We start from the raw sequence: 18,779 nt of genomic DNA, 5'->3' as shown, positions 1-18,779 counted from the left end.
AGAGATGTCGCAGGAGAGCTGGGTGGCAACAACAACAACAACAGGACGTGCTGCTGTCCCGTTAGCATCGCACCGTCCTCCGGTCCATGTTGATTAACCCTGCCGGGCCACTACACCCCGTCTACACCTCCCGTCCGGACCCGTCCCGTCCCGTCCCGAGGCCCGCTGTGATGGCGGAGGACGACCCCCAGCAGCTGCAGACGGACCGCGGGGCGGGCCTGCTCCCCGCCGGGCTGCAGGGCGCTGAGGCCACCGCTTTGCAGCTCAGGATCAAGAACTCCATCTGGTGAGGAGGGGTCCACATACTGCTGTGCATGGTGTGATGCCTCAATTCAAACTCGTCATCAGATACACAATGTATAGAGTGTGTACTCGTTAAAGTCAATATATACAGTGGTGAAAGAAGTTAAAGTAGTAATAACACAAAAATACTGTATTACCAGTCAAAGCCCAGCATGCACAATATGCAAGCAGAGTACTTGTTGAGCAGGGAAAAAAAGATATTATTATAAAATATTTTATTGGTTTAGTGAGGCATTCATGTGTAAGTAGTACTGTTGTTAGTTGATTGAGGTGAAGCCACTTTACTTGTACTGCTAATTAGTCAAATCTAAATCTATCGATCATATTTTATCGGATGATCATCCGTTTTAAAGGTAAAATATTAATTTGTGAATGAACTAGGAACTCTAGCTGTCAAATAAATGTATAAAGCAAAACATTTCCTTCTGAAATCTAGTAGCTACGCCTGTAACATAAATGTGAAGGAGTAAAAAGTACAATATTTCTCTCTGAAATGCAAGGAAGTTGAAGTATTACTAGGATTAAGTGGAAGAAATGAAGTACATATTCTAAAAATAGTTGTTTAGTGCAGTACTGGAGTGAGTTTTTAATGAATGTGGTGTTTACAGCTGTCCTCACATTACTGTAAAATCTGCCTCTGTTGTTCAACTTCAGGGGGAAATTGTTAATTGTGTCTAATTATGTTAATATGTGTAACTTGTGTTTTACGACACATTTTTCCAGCTAACTGTTAATGTCTTGAAGTAGTTTGTTTCAGGACTGTTTGGTCTGACTGTGAAAGGTTGTCTTAAAGGTCAAAATCTTTTGATCAGGTCTGGGAAGTCGCCTTTGTTATGTAGGATCAGATGGACACTGATTGAATGTAGCTAAGCACACATTCAAGTGCTTTACTGAGGTACAGTTTTGAGGTAATTGTATTTAACTTATCTGAGTTTTCCACTAGGCAAATATTTTAAACTTTATTGTCCATTAACACAGGCAATAATGGAAATGTGTCTTTTGCTGGTGTGTTACCTTGCATAAAGATACGGTACAGTACATATAAGAACATCAAGTGCACATAAGAGGACAACACAGTACTTGTAGTAGCCTATACTATTTACTACATATGACTGCATTTATGTGACAGCTATAGTTACCCTCCAGATTAAGATTATGTATATATAAAACATTTGATCAGATTTTAGAATACGATGATGCTTTGTTCAAACTAACCAACTGTGTCTTCAACAATTTAAATTAGCTCCAACTTTATCAGATAAACAGTAAAATGCTACTTAAATGTGAATACATCTTTAACAATAATTCCATATTGTAATTAATATAAGTCTGACATGCATACTTAAACATAAGTAACCTTTTGATGGCAGGATTATTACTTTTAATATTGTTTTCACATTGTGGTATTGCTACTTTTACCTCCACCACTGAACATGGAGAGTTTCCTTTACGTCCCAAAACACTGAATTAGATCACCCGTACCCTCATCTGACAGTCTCCTCTACATCTCGTGCTTGTTTACTGATTATTTAAAGACACTGCAGTAGTAGTCCTCATCTACATTACATTCCCCCCGCCTGTCTAGACGTTTTCCCTATTTCCATCATTAAACATTGCTGGCACGCTGAAACCAACACTTATGTAGTTCCTCGAGCTCCGTAGAAGTGCTGTCGGTGAATTGTTCTGATATAATTAAGTTTTACATTGACTGCTGAACATTGTTGGGTCTTCAGTTGATAAAAATAAATCAGCAGCAAATGCTTACATCTCAGGAGCTGCGATCATCCTGTTTCATACAGGATAAATTAACCATGAATCAATTATTATTCCAGTTCCAGTACCACAATGAAATATGAAATTACTGCTTTCATATAAAGAATAATATACAAAAAGACTAAATCAGGAAATCAGTAAAAGTGAAATGTATTAACAACAATGAAATGCAATGCAGTTGAATGCCAGTCAGTTTAAGAGCCACTTATAATCCTTTTTTGTTGTTGTTGGTGGTCTAATAAATTGGTTTGCTGTTTCAAACACATGTTGAACTTATTAGGTCTCTCTGTTCCTTTCATTTAGGTGTTTTTTGGGATTTTCTTTGAAAAAAATTTCTTACGAAAAAGGTTACTTTATTTACAGTAGCTGGTGTACATTGTCTGCCTTTTTTTGGATTTAAGGCCATTTTCAGACCAAAATGAGCCTTTTTCTTCAGAATGTGAGCGAACTCATGAACTGTGTTTTAAATGTCAAACTGCCTCAAGATGCCCTGTGGCTAAACCACCAGAAAGCAGAACAGTTCAGAGTTTAAATGTCTGCAATGAAGGAAGGAAATGCCTCAGCAGAAATACGTCATGACGCTGGTGCCAGTTCATCAATAACATATTGAATATTTGTCCCACTCCCTAAGTGTTTACCTTTTAACAGGATTAGAGTATAAATATTGATGTTTGCCTCAGCGACCTGCTGCTAAGTAGATCATGGTAGAACGAGACAGGTCAGCAAGTTCATTGCAACCCCAACATTGCTCTGTGTTCATGTGGACTGATAGTCTGTAGTGAATTCCTGCTGGTTTTCATTCCAGCCTCCAAATCAGTGACTGAATTACACCTGGATGAACACACATTATTTAAAGGATCTCTTGATTTAATCTTTTTCCATTGTTTGTTTGTTTTTTCTGATGCAAGTCTCTGCAAAAACTGGCATCAGGTGTCATTCATTGTACCTGCCAAATCTGCCTAGCAAACAGCTTAATGAAGGCCTTTTAGTGCTGGGAAATCCTTGGCCCCCTAGTAACAGTGAATTAATGTGAACTGTTCTTGTCGTGGCTTAGGGCCGTCTGCTCGTTCTGCCCGGTGTCATGGAGTAAGAGTCTTTAAATGCGACGTAACTTCTGTCTCACAGTCAACGACCTGACCTGCAGATTAGGAACTTAACCTGGAGAAGTTATTCATGTGTCTAGTTTGACTCTGCAACGTTGCTTTGAATGAGCACATAGACGTCATGTAATGCTTGTTTTTGTGGGATATTTCTTGTTGTAAAAAGGTGATTTGTCTTGCACTTTTACTGAAGAGTATACAGCAGGCACGAGCATTTACATTAAAATCACACATCACAATAAAACACCTAGGAAAACTCTTAAAAGGTATCTGTGTAATCTAAAAGGTTCTTTTCACTTAAAAAAAAAAAGTGTGATTTAATGTGATGACTAAAAACCCACCAGTAAAAGGTGTATTCTTTAATCATAGTTGAAATCCACATAGGATGAAACTGACCGAGACATTGTTAACTCAGTGCTCGTCTCTCTTTTTACATATGACAGCAAGTGTTCATGGTGGTGGGATACATGACCTGAGAGATGCTGAAGGGAGGGTCGTCTCATACCAAACATTCCTCTGCTTTATAAATAAATACACTTTAGACTCAAGCGCTCATGTTACACCAGCGTCAATACTAATTTATACTGTCTTTATTTTTCAGCAAATCTGTTCAATCAAAGGTGGAAAACATTCTGGTGAGTATTCTTGACATGTCTTTAATCTATAAATTGCGATTTATGAGTTGCCCATGCATGTAATGCTGAAACACAGTTGTTTTCTGATTGGTTTATGTGGCCCCTGGCTTCATTTGAAGAAATAACAGCTAACCACCAGCGTTTTAAGATGAACCTCTAGAGGTTGCAGCTTAGGCCAGAAAACTGGGTTGTGGTAGTGACTCCTACAGGTTGGCTCATCTTCTGCAGGGACGAGGTATCTCGAGGTGTAACACAAGGGGGTTCCCTGAAATCCCTTTTTATCAGCCCTCTTTGCAATCAAAAATTATATTTAACATTTTTAAAGTGTTGTTGATAGTTTTTATGTTATGAATGAAGAAAAAATGATTTGGAAAAATACCAGAAATGCTCACTGTACAGAATAGACAAAGCTGCTGTAGCTACAAGTCACTAACAAGGATTTTGAAGAGCAATTACCAAACCAGCATCTAACGGGTCATTGTCAAAATGTTCAGGTAAGTTTACACACTGAAGACCAGTGGACGGACCATATGTCCACTATGATTAGAAGATAAATCAGTAGGTTAGAGGTCAAAGGGAAACATTGTCATTTAGATTTCTGAATAAACAGTATTATCATATTATCTTTGAACAAGACTAAAGATAAAGGTGTATATTTGACACATGAATATGCTCAGCAGATGTCACGGCAGTCTTCCTAAAGATTGAGATGCTGTATGTTGTGTGTAAAGTTGATATTTTGGCCTTCATGTGTAATCTGGGAACCATGATTATTCATTACTAACTGTAATGATAGAGTTTAATTCTGCTCAGGACCAACGTATAGGACAGACACTACATGAAACAACACTGTTATCCTTTGGCCCTGCTTTTTGGTCCTAAGAGGTGTTCAATGCTGGACTATAGCTGTTCATATTTAGTTGTAATTTTAATGATGTTCATAGTTAATACATTGTGAAAATATACTTAAATGGTGCTGATGCTCAGTTGTAGATTAATTTTATGACTATATAAAGCAAATAGGTCTGCCAGCTTAAGTTTATTTATGTATTTTTGACTAGAGGATCCCTTTAATAAAGCTATGAAAAGCTGAAGGGGGACACTGGGAAATTAGTTAATTGTGTATATCTGAAGACACAGTGACATCCAGGCACTGACAGCCGAAGTCATTAGGGCAGGAGGTGAGTCACACTAAAAAGGCCAGGGATGTCCTCTGTATGATCAACAGCAATCCTGTTAGCACGAAAGCATTTGAACTGCAGTCCATAGATCAATTGAACCGCTAGTTATTGATGAGAATTATGTGTATTTACTTGTGTTCCTCATGGCTGATGGTGCGTTAACTACTGCCATCTGTGATCTGCGGTTCCCTAACTACAAAGAAGCCAATTAGAAAAGAAGGATGGAGTATGTTTATTCTTAGGAGCCATTTAAAAGTCGTGAAACTGTCTGAGTGAAAGCATCTGCTGGCAGTGTGTGGATGTGTTTGTACACTCACCATGCAGTGAGCTGTCGTAAAGGAAGAATTAAAAGCAGAGGATTTGAGCTGCATGCAGCATATTCATGCTTGATATTTCTATATTGTTAGGCTCAGAGACACAGTGTTCATTGTCTTCCCACCTAGCCCAAATGTGAGATGTTTGAAGAAACGGTTTTAAGTTACTTTTAAACAGCATTGAATAGGTTGTTGAACTCAAGAGAGGAAGGCAAAAGATCATGTGGGTGCAGGGAAATGTCTGGAGCCGTTAGAGCCTTAGATCCTAAGTGACATTAACATATCCTCCGTTTAGAGTTTAGGGCTTAGTTTTAAAAAACACTTGAATTTTCAACCAACGTCTGCACTTTGTCTATAGAACTGCAGTCTACCTCTGTCACATGAGTCAGTGTACTCCAAAACACACAATTACACCTTGGTTTCTGGATTACCTTGCCTAGATTGTAATCCTTCATCACTCATTACTCTAGAAAACAAGTACTGGGGAGGTAACTTAGAAAGCAAGTGAGAAAAAGATGGATGGATATTTAGACCTTGGGAAAAAGGAGCAAAGTGACAATTAATTTGCTCACTTCAAGGAGGAGCTGTGTAGGTTGCATCTTATTTCAAACTTTTCCAAAGGATGATGCCTGCATCAAGTGGTTTTTCTCTTCTTTCTTCAGCATGTTCCTGCTGAGCTGTTTTGGAATCTAATGCTTCACTGTTTCTGTGTGGCATAAACAAAGCCTGTGTGAACAGACCTCAGGGTCATGTATAAGGTTATGTGATGTGTATTTTCTGTTGATGTGGCACAACTAGACGGGACAAACTGCTGGCCAGAGGTTTTTCCTGTTCAGATTTCAATAGCAACAGTACAGGTCATAGAAATGTGCTAATCCTCGCTACAGGGTAAAGTTTAGGGATGCACCAGATTTGTAGTGTAAGGTTGATATTTCTGCTGTTTGCAGATGATGTTGTCCTTTTTGTTTCAGTGGTAGATTTAACTTGGGTTCAGATAGGTGACTCCCTTCTGGATCTGCTTACTGGTCAACAAAATACCCAAGTTTGTTAAACTTCACAATTAATCTTTTATCAACTTTGACTAGTTTTAATCCGATCAATTTAATAGTTCTGAGTCAGGACCTTCATAACTCAGAGTATGTAGCTGATGAAGTACAATAGAGTGAAATACATCTACTGTAATTAACATCTCATTTTCAGGTTGTGAGGTTGTGAACATTATGCTACCACTAAAAGTTGTAGCGTCTCTGCCAATAAAAGATTATTAGACATCTCTCAGTCGTAGTTATTAAGCCTTCAGTTACTTTAAAATGTTGAAAAGTAAACCTGATAAGATTCGAAATGATTTAAAAGGGTTTGAATACAATTAGTGGATTTGATACTGGTTTTGAATTTGATAATGCTTTTAGACCCTATCCGTATAATTTACTGATTTTGTGAAAAATGAAAAAGCATAAAAGACAATAACTTTTAGGTGAACTTACAGTATAAATGAAAATTAAGTATTTCATGAATTTCACAACTGAATCATAATTAATAATTTAGGCTTGTTTTAGTGTATGCCAAAACATGATACTAAAACCTCTACTATAAAAAAACCTTTATAAATAACATATAGTTTTTGTATTAAAAAGTCGTCAATATATTTGAAAACAGGTTCAAATCCTATGTTTTGAATTTTCTGCAGTTTATGTTTTGATCACAGCCTTCAAGTTTAGCTATGTTTCTGTTCCTGATCTCTTAGAAATTGTAGGTATAATTAATAGTTTTTGGTTTTTGGGAACCAAACTATTACTGTAGTAGAAAACTATACAGATGCATGATGCTAATGCATGATGCTGAAAAGTATCCAACACTGCTGTCTGCTGCCGTCAAACAGGCAGAATTTAAACGTATCATGTTTCTTTTTCCGTTTGAAGAAGGGCTGAAGGCTGTTTGTAGCTCAGGGTCTTATGAGCAGGGGCTGGTCTGTGTGTGTGTGTGTGTGTGTGTGTGTGTGTGTGTGTGTGTGTGTGTGTGTGTGTGTGTGTGTGTGTGTGTGTGTGTGTGTGTGTGTGTGTGTGTGTGTGTGTGTGTGTGTGTGTGTGGCGTGTTGGGTATGAATGAATGAGAGTGACAGGTTCGAGAGGACCATGCAATGAGCAGACATGATCTTATTTTGAATGTGCCTTTATTTGATTTATGATGACCCGCTTTGGTTTTGGTTGTATGTTTGTATCGTTTTTAATATTTATTTTATACCTTTATTTTTCCTTTAATAGTAGACTACTGAGATGTGACAGGAAATAAGCGGAGTGAGACGAACAGCATCCAAAACGCAAACAATAATCCACTGCCGGCATGATTTACAAGACAAGATGTTTCATTCTTTAGTCACTCAGTGTGATCATATTCCAAATCCACAAAATATTATTATGTGCATTAGATGGATTGGAGCTGTTTTTTTACTGCAGGTTTTTAACTTTTTCTGGTTGTATTAGCATCTATATCAGTTCCAGACATGGCTGCTTATTTGAGTTACTGCCACATTTGCAGAGAAAATAAGCTAAAAGTTTGAATTGATTAGTTGATTAATCGATTATTTGAAAAGAAATAAATGAATCAGCAACTATTTAGTCAAGTTTTTAGTAAAGATGCAAAAGATTCACAGGTGTCAGTTTTGCAAATGTCTGTATTTGCTGTATTTGTTTTTTTGATTGATAAACTGAGAAAATAATCTGCAGATTAACTGAAAATGATAATGTTCTTAAATTGCAGCCTTAAAAGGCAGATGAGCTGTTGGACACCCTTCACTACTATGAATTTCACTACTATGAATTATCCAGCAATTATTCCTACTTTCAGTATGTGTGCACTCTGCAGTTATAACAGGACTATCCCGGCTTTAAAAATCATGACAGGAGAATACATTGTGTCTGTAAATTAGAAACCCAATTATTAAAATTCCCTTTTTTCCCCTTTTTCTATCTTTACAGCTAGATGTTGACAAGTTCTCAGACATTGAAAAACTCTACCTCTACCTGAAGTTGCCTTCTGGTCCCAACAGCAGCAGCCCTGATAAAAGGTAAAGATCCATCTGCCTGTTAGATATACGGACAGATGATGAAAATGTATTTAAGTTCAGTTCAGAGGATAGTGGTCAGTCTGTGCACTATCCACTCAATTAACCAGTACCACCAGTTTCACACACAGTTGTTAGGATTTCTCAGGACTAATGTTACAGATTCAGCGAGGTGTCTTCCTTTTGCTTTGTGACTTGTCAATCGTTAATCAATGATCTTTCCTCAGTGACCAGAGCGCCCTGTCATCAAGCCGCACGCAGCAGGTGCATGCATTCAACTGGATCCGCAATCATTTAGAGGAATACCCGGAGACCTCTCTCCCCAAACAGGAGGTCTATGATGAATACAAGTAGGTATAAACAGCATGCTGACAGAGAAAGAAAGTATTTTTTACAGAAATTTCATGTTGTCTTTAATAAGATTAAAGATTTATGTCAGTACTGCTGAGACTAAACACTTTTGTATAAACCACACACACACAGAATAAAACAGTTTTTACTTCATTTGACTATTTATTGGTTATTTGACGGCTGTTAATGTTCATTTCTCTTTCTCCTCTGAATGACTGCCGGCTAAAGCGCCAGTATTAATAGACGCTGCAGGCATGGGAATCACCAAGCAGCATGTGTCGGTAATATTAGAATGGAAAGTCTGAGACAGTCATTGAAATGCTCTGACAGTGTTATGTAACTGTCTTTTTAACTCTACTAGAACAGAAATACAGTGGCCCCCAAATATAGTGGCGCCTTTCGCATAGACAGGTGAAACGGCTTCAAAGAGACGCAGTGCACTTTCACTTCAAAACAATGAAACATTTTATTTAACCACAGATGTCATTACAGATACTGAAATCTTTAATTAGTTATTTTATTTATTTATTTAATTTCCCTTGAGTATTTTACAGGTCATAAACGGTTGCCTTGCATGCAGCATGTGGACTCTAAATAGTATGATGGAGACATTTGAAGATTATACCCCCACCTCTCCATACACACATTTCAACACCTTGACAATATTCAGCCAGCAGTCTGCTCTGAACATGCAATGAACCAAAGTAAAAACAGCCAAATAAAGATCAATGGTACATGGAAAATAGATTTTGTATCAAAATGCTCTGTGGAGCGTCTAGATAAATCAATAAATAACTACTTTAATTACAAGAAAGAAATTACCAAGCAGCAAAGTTAGCAGTTAAGTGAATAAAATAAATAAACTACAGTTTATGGTACATAAATGCATGTCTGTATATGGTGCATATTTTGGATATTTCCTCAATATTAACTATTAAAGGCACTTTATGGAATAGGGGAATGAGAGTGATGCAGAATCACCACAATATAAGAAATGGATCAATTTAGAGTTTTGTTTGTTTTAATTTTACAAATCTATCCAACTGCGAGTTTATATCTCTGTTTGAACTCTACTGTTGCAATTTGTCTTGATTATTTGTACATTGAAGCTGAATTCATCTTTTTGGTCACTTGGGGGTGCCACAACAAGCTCTAAAAACAACAATGACATTATCGTGTTAAAAATGAACTTACCAACTGGCTGAAAAGCAGTGTTTCACTACACATGTACACATGTTGCCACAGCCAGCAACAGTGAAGGGTGTGGTCAGAGTTGCTATGTTGCATCTGTTGTACACCTGATTTTCAGGGCATGCTAAGCCTCTTGTTAAACAGATATGGCGAAAGTGTTAGCAAACACCTGCATGTTTACATATTCAGCAGATACAGAGCGACATTAACCTTAATTTGGAGTCATGTTTGTGTCAACATGACAAATTTAAGTCCAATTATGACTTTCTTTTCAACTCTGGTTTGGTGTCAAAGAACTTCTGAGGGAAATATCTGTCTCTTTAGCTGCTAAATGCTCCATCAGCTAGTCACTAACTTTGCTGTGCAGGTTGTACAGTTTTGCTGAAAAGAGCTGCAACTGGAAACAACGCTAATGAGAGCAGTGACACTGAACCACAGCAGTAGAGTTGCTGGCTGACAAAGAGCTAAAAGACATTAAAACGCTCCTCAGAGCTGCTGGTGATCATTTTCTGTGTGTTTGTCATTGTGAGCGAGCCCTTCACATTACAGTTGCAATCTGATCCATTGTTAATATAAAGATATTTATTAGAGCAGCTTAAATAGTTTGAACCTTTATTATTACACATTGATGAAAATGTCTTTGAATTGTAAAATAATTTTTAAAAAGTTGTAACACTGATTTGTTTTTTGTTCATTCTGTATTAATTACATTTACTCTGATTTATATCTTCCAGGAGCTTCTGTGACAATCTGAACTATCACCCACTCAGTGCTGCAGACTTTGGAAAAATGATGAAAAATGTCTTCCCAAACATGAAGGCGCGTCGACTTGGCATGAGAGGAAAATCAAAATATCCTTCACTGGAATGGATTGTACCAGTCTGGCCCCTGTCTCTGGTCACAGACCATCTGCTGTTGCAGTTCATAAGCTCTCTAAATATAGATGTGAAATGAAATAAAGTCCCCCCTCTGCCTCGGAAGCAGTAGCATAATACAGAGACCCTCAGGGGAATCGCTGTGATCTTGACCTTCATGGCGCATTTGTGGGGGTTTTCTACTTTTGTGTTGACGTCAAAGTATACATTTTTGTTTCAATTTATGACCTCAGTCATTCAGGTTAATAAATTGTGAAAAGTGAGATCATAGCTCATTAGTTTTATGTGTTATGATATGGAAAAACTTTAAATATTTGACAGTTAAAGGGAGTTTACTTCAAACTCAACAAATTGATCATTTAGAAAGAATCATTTTTAATGTATGTGTAGTGTAATGTATTTTAATGTAATGTTGACTGTTATTGACCAGTCAATAAGCAAACTGTTCTCTAAATGTAGCGGCTTTCCCTGTTTTTCCACTGTGTGCACTGGTCAGTACCTCAGTTATGTTGCCTGCATATGTTCATTCACTGGAATCACGTGTTCAATCTTAACACCAGTTTACATATTGCTACAGTGGACTAAGGAAGAGGCCTTTTGTTCACATGCCATCTTTACCCAGTCTGGATCTACACAAACCAGGAGATGGAGTAAGCACGTCCACATCTTTCCTGTTAATATTTCTATTCCGACTCCAGCTTTGTCTTGTTAATGCAGTGTGTCAAAAATGTAACCACTTATCTGCTGTGTTCAGCTCCAGTGTGATGTACTGGAGTCATCTGGACAGCTGAGCAGCATAAAAGAAGAGGTGCGATACGCAGCTTGTGATCTGGTGTGCGAGTGGGCCCAGAAGGTGCTGAAACGCCAGTTCGATACTGTGGAAGACTTGGCTCGCTTCCTAATCGACAGCCACTATATCAGCAACAAGTCCTTGGCAGCTCTCACAGTTATGACCGGCACTAAAACAGGTGAGGCAGGCTGCTTTGGCTCGATGCCCTCTGTATGAAAAACAGAAGTAGACAGCGGCATCTGTTGGCTGTTGACCGTTACTGCTTTCACTGAGTTATTGTGTTGTTCACTTTCATGCTGTGATTATATGTTTTGTCCATGTACCTCAGCTTATTCATTATGTTGATATGTATGTTATTACTTTTACTAATAACATTAGCATTACAGATATCTAAATCTCTAAAGTTTCTTTTCGGCAGACATTACGACTCCTCAGATGGTCTCGGCGTTCATCCCCACTGCTGAGGCTCATTCCTTTCAGCCTCAAATAAAGACCTTGTCATCACCCACCATTGACGCAAAGCAGCAGCTCCAGAGGAAGATCCAGAGGAAGCAACAGGAACAGAAGCTGCATTCACCCTTACCTGGAGAGGCCCAAATGAAGAGAGCCAGTGTGCCTTGCAGTAGCCCCGTCCCTCCATCACCTCAGCCAACCATAGGCATTGTGGTCGCCGCTGTCCCGAGCCCCATCACGGTGAGTGTAATGTTCTTCTATTATCTGTATTCACTCCATCTCAGATAAAAATTTAGATTAACTTAAAATGCTAAACCTTATTTGCATCCAAACCACCAGTTTTTTAAATAATTTAGCAGCTGAGGTGATATATTAATTAGAAAAGAGTACAGTCTTACTGCGTTTTGAATTAAACGCCTTGATTTCATTCTAATAAATAAGTAAATTCCTAATGTACTGACATCAAACAAGTATCAAGACTAATTATGTGTTCAGAGTTACATTATTTTTTTTTTTTATTTCTTGTTTTCAGTTCAAGTAAATACTGAATGGGCAAATATGAAACACACGATAACTAGGGGTGGGAATCTTTGGGCACCTCACGATTACGATTCAGGGGCTACGATTCGATTATAAAACGATTATTGATGCATCTTTAATTTATGTATATTGATGCACTTTTTCATATTTCTTTTTATCTCACTGAATAAGCATTCATCACTTGCCATTTTTAAAAACAGTGCATTTGTAATAAGAACAAAAGAGTTCATTACCATTATATTTTATTAAACAAATTGAAATGCATGCAAACTGGAAAGTTACAACTTCATTGTACAGAACCAAAGGTAACAGGTATTCTCATGTTTGTCGTGTTGCCAAAGTATTGTAGCGTCCGCCAGCCAGGACGTGTGGAAAGGACGACGCAGTTATTCGGCAAACCACCGTTTATTACTGAACAGTACAGGTTACTGTTGGCCGTAACCACACCAAAACAACCAACAAACAGGGACAACTGTGTACTGCTGCTCTCTCCTCCAGCTTGCTCATACACACACAAGCACGCACACTCACACAGCCCTCGTCCCCGTCACACTCGCACTCCGGCCCCTACCTACTCATTCAATCCCAAACATTGAATTAACTCAGAACATTTAACATTATAAAAGAACATTACTGCAGGGTCGCTATTTTATTTTAGCGCGACACAGCTTACATATAACGTGGCTCTTGTCCAGTTTGCTTCCGCCGTCGACGTTTTAGAAGCCGAAGTGTTTCCACACGTCTGCTTTTAAATGAGAAGGAGCTGGTCGGATCTCACGGTTGGGGTGGGTAGCTGCGGCCAGCCTTGTTTGTTTTCTCTGTGCGGCGTGTCCGCTCCTGGTGCGCTCCCCATAGTGTCCCGGAGATGTTCCGCATTTTAGAACCGTCTCGTTTAATAGAAATTTGGACGTGTGTGAATCGATTCAGATTCGTCCACGTTCGAATCGGAAATTTCCCCCACCCCTAATGATAACCGTATCAGTCAGCTTTAAGTGTTACTTCATGTCATTGTTTGAGTGAGGAATTTTGTTTGGATATGAGCATAATGCTCATGTTTGAAAAACATTCCTGATGTAAAACTTTGTCTGCATAATCGTCAAAGATGACTAGTCAAAACAGATGATAATTAATTTTACTGTATTTGATATACCTGGCTAATATTTCTTAAGCCTGGAATTAAAGAAAGTGAAAATCAGGCACAAGCAACTGAAAACCACAAAATTGTGTAACAGCTAAAAATACTACGCTATCCGGCTGTTAAGTCACGACGTCACGCATGACGAAAATTCTATTTCAATCCAATCCCCAGAGCGACTCCGTTTGTGCAGTATGCCACAGTGTTGTGTCCCGTGTTGTCTCAACAGATCTGAATCAAAAAACGACATCAAGTTGTCGTTTTTGCGACTGCCTGATTCTCAACGCGTATCTGCACGCGTATCCATTCTCAAACTGCTGTCAATCTATCTATCTGTTCTTACTTTAGCTGAGTGGCTAGCCGCTTATACTATTACGGCTGTGAGCAACCATGTAATTCGTGAGTGGTCTTGAATGAATCAGGGCAATCTAAGCTTTCTAACAATGTATGGCATTAATATATATGTTTAAGGGTTGGTGTTTAAAACATTCAGAAGAACTTTCGCTACCTCACAACTTCCGACCTGTTCCGTTGGCAGAACAGCGTGTTTTAAACGGTTAAAGTTAAACCTGAAGAGTATGGTCCTTTTATATACAGTCTATGGCATGGTCTAGAGACCTACTCTATATGTTAAGTGCCTTGAGATGACTTTGTTGTGATTTGGCGCTATATAAATAAAGATTGATTGATTGATTGATTGAACGTGCAAACTAACCGCTAACTCACCTCAACTTTGTACACTTTCTTTTTCATTGATGCCTGGACAGTGCCCTTAATTAAACCATCAGGAAGAACAGTTACACCCTGTACTCTATTGGAATTATACGAATTCCGTCCCCTTTTCACTCTCACAGACATGTCACTACAATAAGAGGTGATCGTAAAAAGGTTCACGGGTTCCGCCATTGTTGTTGATTACTAATCGATGCCTTTGGACCCGGAAATAGAATTTTCGTCATGCGTGACGTCAGACTTAACAGCCGGATAATACTCATATGTAGCTGATGACAGTTACATTATAAAATGTTCCCTCTGCTCAAACTATTCTCAAATTTGGATTCAAACTTAAAAATTACTGTATGAAAATCTAATAAACAAACTATTATTGTGGCCTTATCATTATCATCTTGATTTGTTCCACTCTGATTGTCTGTTCATCTGTGCAGGTACAGAGGAGCAGGCAGCTGATGTCTCCCAGTCCAGTGGGAGCAGCGGAGAGCAAAGTGCTGCCTATTAACTTCCAAATGGTGACCCAGCCAGCACAGCCACTGAAACAAAGCCCCAAACCCCCCCAAAATATTCTAGCCAGCTCAGTGGGGGAACGCACAGCTCGGCAGCGCTATGCACAGATCCTGCCCAAGCCTTCATCTACGACTGCTATCACTTTGCGTTCGCCCTCAACCATGATCATCGCCAGCAGTCCCATTAAGACTGTGATGACTACGTGTCATGTCAGCCCAGTCAGTCTGGTCAAAATGGCAGCCATATCGCTTGCACCCAACAGCAGCAACACCACCACTTCCCTTACAAATACCAGTTTGCAGCCGGCATCTGCAGGCATCAGCAGTACAACAGTTGCAGAGGATGTTGGCTCTAGTCAAAACATGAGTGCCTCTGCTGGCCATGTTCTGGCCCCGGTGGCCAGGCGGGGTCAGGCTACTGACGCTCATACCATCGACGTTGAAATGGAAGTTGAAGCTATACACAAGAACAGCCAAAACCAAAATCCCAGCAGTCTCATTCTGACTCAAGGAGAAATGGTTAATAGGGCTGGAGGAGCTGTGCAGAGGGCTGCCAGTGTGCCCATCCCTCAGACGAGAGGCTTCCTGGGCCTGGAGGAAATACCCGGCTCTAAATACAACGGAAACCCCTCCTCAAGCACCAACACTGTGGTGCCTAGTGAAGGCAGCAATAATAATGCTAATAATACAAGCACTTTGCACTTATCTCCCTCCACTCAGAATACCAGTGCTGTCTCTACACTGAACACCAGCAGAGTACCTTCATGTGGGGAAAGCAGCAGTGCAACATCAGCAAAGGAAGGCTTCTTGTCTATTAAGAGCTTCAGGAAGCGCTCAGGCCTCAGCCCAGTCGTTTCTCCAATCAAAAGGGTTTTTATGCTGCAGCAGCCAGTAGAGGGCGCTGCTGGTTTTGGATATGGGATCAGAAACACAGTTGGTAATGTCCCCCGCCCAGGTGGTCCAGCTAGACCTGAAAGTGCTCCTGCCACCAGGGAGGTTGAGATGACGATGAACTCTATCTTGCCCACTCAAGTCCAAACACTATGCACTTCCTCTATTAGAGCCAGTGGCTTCTACACTGTTGCCAAAACACAGAGCTCAATGCAGAGGAAAAACACTTCCACTGTTATGGAAACTAGCACCTCAGTCAGTCACGCATTACTACAGCAACAGCAGGGGCACACGATGGCTAATGTGCATGGTATACCTAATAATGTCTGCTTCCAGAAACATTCAGGTGTCAGTGATCTTAGGAGTTCAAACTCAACTACAGGGAGCTTGGAGGGAGCTCAACAACAGACCTACACTCAGTCCACCCCCACTAATGAACCCATGGATTTTTTGGATCAAGCTTCATCGTCGGGTCAGCTCCCTATGCAGACAGATATGGATTACTTTAACTTTGATGATGATGTAACTCAGGACAGCATCGTAGAGGAGCTGGTGCAGATGGAAGAGCAGATGAAACTGAACAACCTGCAGGAGTTTGGAGACAGCGTCACATTGCAAGGCCAACAGGCTGTGATGCCAGGCAATGTGATGTCCACCAATCAGACAATGACTGCTTTCTATCACGCTGGAAACAGCAGCAGGGGCAACCCAATCCAAACTCCAACCCCAACACCCACTCCCACATCGGAAATGATGGGAGGATTCCAAGGCCTGACCGGAGAGAGCCCGTGCTCCCGTATTGCCTCCACAACCCCCGTGGACAGTGCTCTGGGAAGCAGTCGTCACACCCCAGCTGGTACTCCACACTCCAACTGTAGCAGCACTGTGCCTCCCAGTCCAGTGGAGTGCAGAAACCCCTTCGCCTTTACACCCATCAACTCAAGCATCACTGGTTTCCTTGACGGCAGCACCGTCTCCAGCAGCCCTGTCAAGCCCATGCAGAGGCCGATGGCCACCCACCCAGACAAGACCAGGCTGGAGTGGATGAACAGCAGTTACAACAGCAGCGTTGGGAGCTTAAACAAGTCTAACAGTGGAATGGGAATCTTACCCAGCTATCAGGGCCTCATAGATGACCACTTTCAGAAGCCTCACGCCTTCGCCATCCCTCATGCACGGCACCATGACAGCCATTTTGGCCGCCTGACTCCCATCTCGCCTGTGCAGCAGCAGGTAGCCAGTATGACTAACATGACCAAGCAGGAGGGTTTTGCTGTGCCTGCCCCTCTGGACAACAAATCCACCAACACTCCCGCTACAACTGCAACCTTTCGATGTCGCAGTGTAAGCCCTGCTGTACATCAGAGGACCGTCATTGGAAACACAGGAAACAGTGGCCTTCCCAATATCCCCCGATCAGGTGTGTCTCCCTTTAACTCTGCAGTGACAGCTGAAGTGTTAAACATCTTTGCCAACAGTCAGGGAAACCTTGGGGTGAGCAGCTTGGCTCAGAGGAGCCGCTCTGTGCCACTCAACATCATGATGCAAACTGAGCTACTGCCCATGCCGGGCCAACAGTGCAGCACTAAAAACATCACCAATGTCCTGTTGAGCAAGCTGGATGGGGACCACGATGACACCTTGCGAGGTCTGGGCATCAATAATTTACCCTCTAGCTACACGGCACGTATGAACCTCACACAGATCCTTGAGTCTGACCCCAACCTCTCCTGCACTGATGACCACCTCAGCCTGATGGCCTCCAACTCCACCAGCAGCTGCAAGTTGCAAAGGCCAAATTACCTCATCGGAAATGCTATTAATGAACAAATGATTCTCTCTGCAGGTGACAGCCAAGTACAATCAGCCTCTGGAAAGCAGCAGGCCCAGTCCATGCTGCTAGGTTTAAACTCACAGCAGCATCAGCAGTTGGATTTCTCCGTTAAAGACCTCCTAACCGACAACAGCCTCACTGCTGGCAATCAGCTCATGGAACAGGTGTCGGAGCTAACTACAGGGGGAACAGATTTCCCTTGTGAAATCAGAATGACATCGGATCTCTCCAGTAGCATCAATGACCTTAACTCACTGGACACAAACCTTCTGTTTGACCCCAATCAGCAGCAATATCAAAATGCCGCTTCAGAGGAGTTGGCAAACGATCAGCTGTTTCAACAAATCACCAGCGAGACGGCACATTCGAGCGGACTTGAGTGGCTTGAAAGCAAAGATCATCCAACTGTTGGGTTGATTGGTTGATCGAAGAAGCTTTTTAAAATCATGTTGAACATGTTAATCTGTGGTTGCTGTATGTTTTTTTAATTTATTTTCAGGCATTACATTTTATAATGCAACACTGGACAGTATGAGGTTTGTCCATTTTAAGTGCCACACTGAACTGAAATGATGCTGCAACACTCTGATTAAAATGCTGGTCGTTTCTTTTCATCAGAGAACATCACCTCATGTTTTTGTATATGTTTTTCTTTCAAGAGCATTTCCAACAAGTAAACAAAGGTACCGAACAAAAACAAAACAAAAAAACAAACCCTAAAACTAAACCAATCCAAATCAAATCAATGTTTTTCATTTTGTGTTTTAGATTCATTAAAAAGTCCATTTAAATTCACAACAGGGGAGTTTTTAGTAAAAAGTCATCTGAAAATGAACAAAACAAGATTATTATTTATAAGCCAGCAATATTTCTTGATTGTTTGATGATTGTTTAATAATCTTGGAAACTGCAGGTATCATCTCATTAAAAGTTATGTAGACTATGTTTACTATTGAACTAATGATATTTCATCATGGAAACATGTATGTGTATTGTAGATTGGCTGAAAACAACTGGATCTATCATCAGTGGTGTTGCTAACATGTTTATACATAGTATAATGTTTATAAGTGTACGCTTATAGAAATCCCATCTAGTGACAGAAATAGAC

The 18,779-nt window shown here is 40.3% G+C and overlaps 1 protein-coding gene across 1 annotated transcript; it reads left to right on the top strand.

Annotated features, from left to right (window-relative positions):
- The first annotated feature begins 86 nt into the window (after window positions 1–86).
- LOC133983314 (DNA-binding protein RFX7-like) lies at window positions 87–18,779 on the top strand. Its single transcript, XM_062422367.1, has 9 exons — window positions 87–286; window positions 3,778–3,811; window positions 8,282–8,370; window positions 8,595–8,717; window positions 10,644–10,760; window positions 11,350–11,434; window positions 11,539–11,752; window positions 11,993–12,267; window positions 14,869–18,779. The coding sequence occupies exons 1-9, from the start codon at window positions 87–89 to the stop codon at window positions 18,091–18,093; spliced, it is 4,362 nt and encodes a 1,453-aa protein (XP_062278351.1). The 3' UTR covers window positions 18,094–18,779.

Source organism: Scomber scombrus, chromosome 1, assembly GCF_963691925.1.
Source record: "Scomber scombrus chromosome 1, fScoSco1.1, whole genome shotgun sequence".
In the NCBI taxonomy this organism is placed as follows: Eukaryota; Metazoa; Chordata; class Actinopteri; order Scombriformes; family Scombridae; genus Scomber; species Scomber scombrus.
This window is presented reverse-complemented; position numbering and strand designations above follow the sequence as displayed.

Excerpts from the sequence above, each read along its gene's own strand:
- LOC133983314 (XM_062422367.1), top strand. The coding sequence starts at position 87 with ATGTTGATTAACCCTGCCGGGCCACTACACCCCGTCTACACCTCCCGT. Across the intron at positions 11,753-11,992 it reads TATGACCGGCACTAAAACAG|ACATTACGACTCCTCAGATG; the intron begins GTGAGGCAGGCT and ends TCTTTTCGGCAG. Across the intron at positions 12,268-14,868 it reads CTGTCCCGAGCCCCATCACG|GTACAGAGGAGCAGGCAGCT; the intron begins GTGAGTGTAATG and ends TCATCTGTGCAG.